At 49.9% G+C, this 8,242-nt stretch overlaps 1 protein-coding gene across 49 annotated transcripts; it reads left to right on the top strand.

The window, feature by feature from the left end:
• The first annotated feature begins 1,074 nt into the window (after positions 1-1,074).
• Positions 1,075-6,608, top strand: LOC127925611 (octapeptide-repeat protein T2-like). 49 transcript variants are annotated; one of them, XM_052510638.1, is made up of 8 exons: positions 1,075-1,898; positions 1,970-2,040; positions 2,438-2,498; positions 2,570-2,904; positions 3,443-3,503; positions 3,646-3,716; positions 4,266-4,326; positions 6,449-6,608. In XM_052510638.1, the coding sequence occupies exons 1-8, from the start codon at positions 1,736-1,738 to the stop codon at positions 6,559-6,561; spliced, it is 936 nt and encodes a 311-aa protein (XP_052366598.1). In that variant the 5' UTR covers positions 1,075-1,735; the 3' UTR covers positions 6,562-6,608. The 49 variants fall into 49 exon arrangements, 3 of the variants coding, with proteins under 3 accessions (XP_052366598.1, XP_052366597.1, XP_052366599.1); XM_052510637.1 differs by lacking the exon at positions 3,443-3,503 and adding an exon at positions 3,037-3,097; XM_052510639.1 differs by lacking the exon at positions 3,646-3,716 and adding an exon at positions 3,982-4,052 and having other exon boundaries at positions 2,438-2,569; positions 2,641-2,904.
• Positions 6,609-8,242: the final 1,634 nt, after the last annotated feature.

Raw genomic sequence — 8,242 nt, 5'->3', positions numbered from 1 at the left:
CATGATTGTGTCCCACTTGTTGTTGATTCTTCACAAAAAAATACAGTTTTATATCTTTATGTTTGAAGCCTGAAATGTGGCAAAAGGTCGCAAAGTTCAAGGGGGCCAATACTTTCAAGACACTGTAGGTATTCAATTTGTCTATGTGGGTGAGGGCAGTGTGGAGTGCAGTTGAGATTGTGTTATCTGTGGATCTGTTGGGGAGGTATGTATTTTGGAGTGGGTCCAGAGTGTCTGAGATGTTGGAACAGCCTTGCCATAGCAACAGCCTTGGAACCAACAACTCTAGCCAATCAGGGCCCATCTGTCATTGACAACAGCCTCTCAGCTCGGCAACACCAGACATGGACAGACACTCCAGAGAGGGCACGCCAGCATTGACCATCACAAACCATCACAGACCATCTGCCCATCTACGTCAGCCCCAGACATCTCTGGCTCATTTAGAAAGCGTATACAAATTGTACTTTAGGCCTATTGGTTTTGAACAACAGTGTTTTGTACAAGTGGTATGACTGGATTCAAGAGGAACAAATTGTGAAAGTTTGTCACGTGTCAACCACAAAACTATGGTAATGGAACTTCAATGTGACTGAGCGCATCAGCTGAAGGCTGAGGGAGTTGGACTCAGCACGGCCCTGTCAGAGATAAACTAACGCCAAGTCACAGCTTCCGCCGTCCGGCTGATCACACATAATCCTGACCTGTCATCATCGTTACACCCCATCACTCAGACATGAGCTAATCAGACACCATGCTGTTCTGCCTGTCGGCCTGTCTGTCTGTCTGTCGCTGACGGCCCATCTCTGTAGCCGCTACACGAACACGACAGCCAGTCATATAAATTCAGAATCATATACGGTCTCCTCTGGGGCTGTGTGGTCATGTATGGTCTGGTCATGCCAACAGGTCTTGTATACATTAAAACAAGGCAAGTTTATGGTCCGGTGCCAATGTAAACCTAAGACCTCCGTATCAGCCACCCAAGCACTAGATTTAAGTGACTACATCAGGCCTGGGTGCAAATAGTATTTGCTTTATTTAAAATACTTCACTGCGCTTTCTGAGCTTGCCTGACACAACTGAACTAATGGTGTAGACCCAAAAGTGCAAACCTCTCCCATCTGTCACTCCAGGAAGACATAATCAAATGCTCAGATTATTTTCAAGGAAACAAGTACTATTTGAACCAAGGTCTCTACTACAGTGGACTTCTGCCTGTGTGATTCTATGATATCACATGTTTCTTCTCTGCCTGCCACTGCTGGGCAAACTGTCGGCTGGTTGCAACAACACTGACGTGTAATCAGACTGAAGCCCTGTGCCAAGAAGTGGGGAGTGCAGTAAATTACCAGCTGACGAAAGAATGGAAAAAGGTGTGTTTTGTGTTTTCTCCCTGGGACCGGCGGGAGGCGAGAATGGAGGGATGAAGGGAGAGTCTTTTCCCTGCTGTTCTGTGGATGCAGCCTGGGATACGGAGCTAATGGATTCTCCCCGGCAATGAACCAGTATTCAGGCTGCTGTCCAGAGCAAAGAGGGAGAGTGGAAGGGAGGGAGGGAGGGAGCCACCTGAGATGTTTCCCACAGTACTGGCCTGGAGATTAGGAAGGAAGGAAGGGATGGAGGAGGGCTGGAGGGATAGGGAGGGAAGAGAGTGAATAGTAGGGGTGGGGTGGGATGGAGGAGGGGTGGAGAGATAGGGAGGGAAGAGAGTGAATAGTAGGGGTGGGGAGGGATGGAGGAGGGGTGGAGAGATAGAGAAAGAGGTGGAGAAGGAAAGAGAGAGGAAGAGAGAAGAGATGGGGCGAAGGGGAGGGATGGAGGGATAGAGAAAGAGGTAGAGAAGGAAAGAGAGAAGAGATGGGGTGAAGGGGAGGGATGGAGGGATAGAGAAAGAGGTAGAGAAGGAAAGAGAGAGGAAGAGAGAAGAGATGGGGCGAAGGGGAGGGATGGAGGGATAGAGAAAGAGGTAGAGAAGGAAAGAGAGAGGAAGAGAGAAGAGATGGGGTGAAGGGGAGGGATGGAGGGATAGAGAAAGAGGTAGAGAAGGAAAGAGAGAGGAAGAGAGAAGAGATGGGGCGAAGGGGAGGGATAGAGGGATAGAGAAAGAGGTAGAGAAGGAAAGAGAGAGGAAGAGAGAAGAGATGGGGCGAAGGGGAGGGATGGAGGGATAGAGAAAGAGGTGGAGAAGGAAAGAGAGAAGAGATGGGGTGAAGGGGAGAGGGATAGAGAAAGAGGTAGAGGGAAAGAAGAAGAGATGGGGTGAAGGGGAGGGATGGAGGGATAGAGAAAGAGGTGGAGAAGGAAAGAGAGAGGAAGAGAGAAGAGATGGGGCGAAGGGGAGGGATGGAGGGATAGAGAAAGAGGTAGAGAAGGAAAGAGAGAGGAAGAGAGAAGAGATGGGGCGAAGGGGAGGGATGGAGGGATAGAGAAAGAGGTAGAGAAGGAAAGAGAGAAGAGATGGGGTGAAGGGGAGGGATGGAGGGATAGAGAAAGAGGTAGAGAAGGAAAGAGAGAGGAAGAGAGAAGAGATGGGGCGAAGGGGAGGGATGGAGGGATAGAGAAAGAGGTAGAGAAGGAAAGAGAGAGGAAGAGAGAAGAGATGGGGTGAAGGGGAGGGATGGAGGGATAGAGAAAGAGGTAGAGAAGGAAAGAGAGAAGAGATGGGGTGAAGGGGAGGGATGGAGGGATAGAGAAAGAGGTAGAGAAGGAAAGAGAGAGGAAGAGAGAAGAGATGGGGTGAAGGGGAGGGATGGAGGGATAGAGAAAGAGGTAGAGAAGGAAAGAGAGAAGAGATGGGGTGAAGGGGAGGGATGGAGGGATAGAGAAAGAGGTAGAGAAGGAAAGAGAGAGGAAGAGAGAAGAGATGGGGTGAAGGGGAGGGATGGAGGGATAGAGAAAGAGGTAGAGAAGGAAAGAGAGAGGAAGAGAGAAGAGATGGGGTGAAGGGGAGGGATGGAGGGATAGAGAAAGAGGTAGAGAAGGAAAGAGAGAAGAGATGGGGTGAAGGGGAGGGATAGAGGGATAGAGAAAGAGGTAGAGAAGGAAAGAGAGAAGAGATGGGGTGAAGGGGAGGGATGGAGGGATAGAGAAAGAGGTGGAGAAGGAAAGAGAGAGGAAGAGAGAAGAGATGGGGTGAAGGGGAGGGATGGAGGGATAGAGAAAGAGGTAGAGAAGGAAAGAGAGAGGAAGAGAGAAGAGATGGGGTGAAGGGGAGGGATGGAGGGATAGAGAAAGAGGTGGAGAAGGAAAGAGAGAGGAAGAGAGAAGAGATGGGGTGAAGGGGAGGGATGGAGGGATAGAGAAAGAGGTAGAGAAGGAAAGAGAGAAGAGATGGGGTGAAGGGGAGGGATAGAGGGATAGAGAAAGAGGTGGAGAAGGAAAGAGAGAGGAAGAGAGAAGAGATGGGGTGAAGGGGAGGGATGGAGGGATAGAGAAAGAGGTAGAGAAGGAAAGAGAGAAGAGATGGGGTGAAGGGGAGGGATGGAGGGATAGAGAAAGAGGTGGAGAAGGAAAGAGAGAGGAAGAGAGAAGAGATGGGGTGAAGGGGAGGGATAGAGGGATAGAGAAAGAGGTGGAGAAGGAAAGAGAGAGGAAGAGAGAAGAGATGGGGTGAAGGGGAGGGATGGAGGGATAGAGAAAGAGGTAGAGAAGGAAAGAGAGAGGAAGAGAGAAGAGATGGGGTGAAGGGGAGGGATGGAGGGATAGAGAAAGAGGTAGAGAAGGAAAGAGAGAAGAGATGGGGTGAAGGGAGGGATGGAGGGATAGAGAAAGAGGTAGAGAAGGAAAGAGAGAGGAAGAGAGAAGAGATGGGGCGAAGGGGAGGGATGGAGGGATAGAGAAAGAGAGAGAAGGAAAGAGAGAAGAGATGGGGTGAAGGGGAGGGATGGAGGGATAGAGAAAGAGGTAGAGAAGGAAAGAGAGAGGAAGAGAGAAGAGATGGGGTGAAGGGGAGGGATGGATAGAGGGATAGAGAAAGAGGTGGAGAAGGAAAGAGAGAGGAAGAGAGAAGAGATGGGGTGAAGGGGAGGGATGGAGGGATAGAGAAAGAGGTAGAGAAGGAAAGAGAGAGGAAGAGAGAAGAGATGGGGTGAAGGGGAGGGATAGAGGGATAGAGAAAGAGGTAGAGAAGGAAAGAGAGAGGAAGAGAGAAGAGATGGGGCGAAGGGGAGGGATGGAGGGATAGAGAAAGAGGTGGAGAAGGAAAGAGAGAGGAAGAGAGAAGAGATGGGGTGAAGGGGAGGGATGGAGGGATAGAGAAAGAGGTAGAGAAGGAAAGAGAGAAGAGATGGGGTGAAGGGGAGGGATGGAGGGATAGAGAAAGAGGTAGAGAAGGAAAGAGAGAAGAGATGGGGCGAAGGGGAGGGATGGAGGGATAGAGACAGAGGTAGAGAAGGAAAGAGAGAGGAAGAGAGAAGAGATGGGGCAAGGGGAGGGATGGAGGGATAGAGAAAGAGGTAGAAAGAAAGAGAGAAGAGATGGGGTGAGAGGATGGAGGCTAGAGAAAGAGGTAGAGAAGGAAAGAGATGGGAGAAAGAGGAGAGAGAAGAGAAAAAGAGAGAGGGAGGATGAGGGGTGAAGAGGGATGGTAGAGAAAGAGGTGAGAAGGAAAGAGAGAGGATGGGGTGAAGGGGAGGGATGGAGGGATAGAGAAAGAGGTAGAAGGAAAGAGAGAGGAAGAGAGAAGAGATGGGGTGAAGGGGAGGGATGGAGGGATAGAGAAAGAGGTAGAGAAGGAAAGAGAGAAAGAGAGAAGAGATGGGGTGAAGGGGAGGGATGGAGGGGATAGAGAAAGAGGTGGAGAAGGAAAGAGAGAGGAAGAGAGAAGAGATGGGGTGAAGGGAGGGATGGAGGGATAGAGAAAGAGGTAGAGAAGGAAAGAGAGAAGAGATGGGGCGAAGGGGAGGGATGGAGGGATAGAGAAAGAGGTAGAGAAGGAAAGAGAGAAGAGATGGGAAGGGGAGGGATGGAGGGATAGAGAAAGAGGTAGAGAAGGAAAGAGAGAGGAAGAGAGAAGAGATGGGGCGAAGGGGGAGGGATGGAGGGATAGAGAAAGAGGTGATAATGAAAGAGAGAAGAGATGGGGTGAAGGAGGGATGGAGGGATAGAGAAAGAGGTAGAGAAGGAAAGAGAGAAGAGATGGGGTGAAGGGGAGGGATGGATAGAGAAAGAGGTAGAGAAGGAAAGAGAGAGGAAGAGAGAAGAGATGGGTGAAGGGGAGGGATGGAGGGATAGAGAAAGAGGTAGAGAAGGAAAGAGAGAGGAAGAGATGGGGTGAAGGGGAGGGATGGAGGGATAGAGAAGGAAAAGAGAGAAGAGATGGGGTGAGAGAAGGAAGGAAAAAGGGGGAAGAGAGAAGAGATGGGGTGAAGGAGGGATGGATAGAGAAAGAAAGAGTAGAGAAGGAAAGAGAGAGGAAGAGAAAGAGATGGGGTGAAGGGGAGGGATGGAGGGATAGAGAAAGAGGTAGAGAAGGAAAGAGAGAGAAGAGATGGGGGTGAAGGGGGGTGGAGGGATAGAGAAAGAGGTAGAGAAGGAAAGAGAGAAGAGATAATAAGGGGAGGGATGGAGGGATAGAGAAAGAGGTAGAGAAGGAAAGAGAGAGGAAGAGAGAAGAGATGGGGCGAAGGGGAGGGATGGAGGGATAGAGAAAGAGGAGAAGGAAAGAGAGAAGAGATAAGAAGGGGAGGGATGGAGGGATAGAGAAAGAGGTAGAGAAGGAAAGAGAGAAGAGATGGGGCGAAGGGGAGGGATGGAGGGATAGAGAAAGAGGTAGGAGAAGGAAGGAGAGAGAAGAGATGGGGTGAAGGGGAGGGATGGAGGGATAGAGAAAGAGGTAGAGAAGGAAAGAGAGAGGAAGAGAGAAGATGGGTGAAGGGGAGGGATGGAGGATAGAGAAGAGGTAGAGAAGGAAAGAGAGAGGAAGAGAGAAGAGATGGGTGAAGGGGAGGGATGGAGGGATAGAGAAAGAGGTAGAGAAGGAAAGAGAGAGGAAGAGAGAAGAGATGGGGTGAAGGGAGGGATGGAGGGATAGAGAAAGAGGTAGAGAAGGAAAGAGAGAAGAGATGGGGTGAAGGGGAGGGATGGAGGGATAGAGAAAGAGGTAGAGAAGGAAAGAGAGAGGAAGAGAGAAGAGATGGGGTGAAGGGGAGGGATGGAGGGATAGAGAAAGAGGTGAGAGAAGAGAAAGAGAGAAGAGATGGGGTGAAGGGGAGGGATGGAGGGATAGAGAAAGAGGTAGAGAAGGAAAGAGAGAGGAAGAGAGAAGAGATGGGGTGAAGGGGAGGGATGGATGAGGATAGAGAAAGAGGTGGAGAAGGAAAGAGAGAGGAAGAGAGAAGAGATGGGGTGAAGGGGAGGGATGGAGGGATAGAGAAAGAGGTGAGAAGGAAGAGAGGAAGAGAGAAGAGATGGGGTGAAGGGGAGGGATGGAGGGATAGAGAAAGAGGTAGAGAAGGAAAGAGAGAGGAAGAGAGAAGAGATGGGGTGAAGGGGAGGGATGGAGGGATAGAGAAAGAGGTAGAGAAGGAAAGAGAGAGGAAGAGAGAAGAGATGGGGTGAAGGGGAGGGATGGAGGGATAGAGAAAGAGGTAGAGAAGGAAAGAGAGAAGAGAGAAGAGATGGGGTGAAGGGGAGGGATGGAGGGATAGAGAAAGAGGTGGAGAAGGAAAGAGAGAGGAAGAGAGAGAGAGATGGGGTGAAGGGGAGGGATGGAGGGATAGAGAAAGAGGTAGAGAAGGAAAGAGAGAGGAAGAGAGAAGAGATGGGGGTGAAGGGGAGGGATGGAGGGATAGAGAAAGAGGTAGAGAAGGAAAGAGAGAGGAAGAGAGAAGAGATGGGGGGTAGGAGATGGAGGATAGAGAAAGATAGAGAAGGAAAGAGAGAAGAGATGGGTAAGGAGGGATAGGATAGAGAAAGAGGTAGAGAAGGAAAGAGAGGAAGAGAGAAGAGATGGGTGAAGGGAGGGATGGAGGGATAGAGAAAGAGGTAGAGAAGGAAAGAGAGAAGAGATGGGGTGAAGGGAGGGGTGAGGGATGAGAAGAGGTAGAGAAGGAAAGAGAGAAGAGATGGGGTGAAGGGGAGGGATGAGATGGATAGAGAAAGAGGCAGAGAAGGAAAGAGAGAGGAGAGTGAGAGAAGGGGAGGGATGGAGGGATAGAGAAAGGGAGAGAAGGAGTAGGGAGAGGAGAGAGAAGAGAGGGGCGAAGAGGAGGGAGGAGGAGAGAGAGAAAGAGGGATAAGGAAAGTGAGAAGAGAGGGGGAAGGGGAGGATGGAGGGATAGAGAAAGAGGTAGAGAAGGAAGAGAGAGAGAGAGAAGAGATGGGCGAAGGGGAGGGATGGAGGGATAGAGAAAGAGGTGAGAGAAGGAAAGAGAGAGGAAGAGAGAAGAGATGGGGTGAAGGGAGGGATGGAGGGATAGAGAAAGAGTAGAGAAGGAAAGAGAGAGGAAGAGAGAAGAGATGGGGTGAAGGGAGGGATGGAGGAGTAGAGAAAGAGGCAGAGAAGGAAAGAGAGAAGAGATGGGGTGAAGGGGAGTGATGGAGGATAGAGAAAAGAGGTAGAGAAGGAAAGAGAGAGGAAGAGAGAAGAGATGGGGTGAAGGGAGGGATGGAGGGATGGAGAAAGAGGTAGAGAAGGAAAGAGAGAGGAAGAGAGAAAGATGGGGGTAAGGGAGGGAGATATATAGATAAAAGATAAAGAAGAAAGAGAGAGAAAGAGAGAAGAGATGGGGTGAAGGGGAGGATGAGGGATAGAGAAAGAGGTAGATAATGAAATAGAGAAAGAGAAAAGAGATGGGGTGAAGGGAGGATGAGGGAAGAGAAGATAGAGAAGGAAAGAGAGAGAAGAGAGAAGAGATGGGTGAATGGGAGGATGATGGATATAAGATAGAGAGTAAGAGAGAAGAGATGGCAGAAGGGGAGTGATGGAGGATAGAGAAAGAGGTGAGAGAAAAAGAGAGGAAGAGAGAAGAGATGGGGTGAAGGAGGGATGGAGGATAGAGAAAGAGGCAGAGAAGGAAAGAGAGGAAGAGATGGGGAATGGAGGAAGGAGGGATAGAGAAAAGAGGTAGAGAAGGAAGAGGAAAAGAGATGTAGAAGGGGAGGGAAGGAGGATAGAGAAAGAGGTGGAGAAGGAAAGAGAGAAAAGAGATAAGATGGGGTGAAGGAGACAGAGGGATAGAGAAAGAGGAGAGAATGAAAGAGAGAGGAAGAGAGAAGAGATGGGGTGAAGGGGAGGGAT

Source organism: Oncorhynchus keta, unplaced genomic scaffold (assembly GCF_023373465.1).
Source record: "Oncorhynchus keta strain PuntledgeMale-10-30-2019 unplaced genomic scaffold, Oket_V2 Un_contig_5921_pilon_pilon, whole genome shotgun sequence".
NCBI lineage: Eukaryota > Metazoa > Chordata > Actinopteri > Salmoniformes > Salmonidae > Oncorhynchus > Oncorhynchus keta.
Note: the sequence above shows the minus strand (reverse complement) of the source record. Positions and strands in the feature narration are given on the sequence as shown.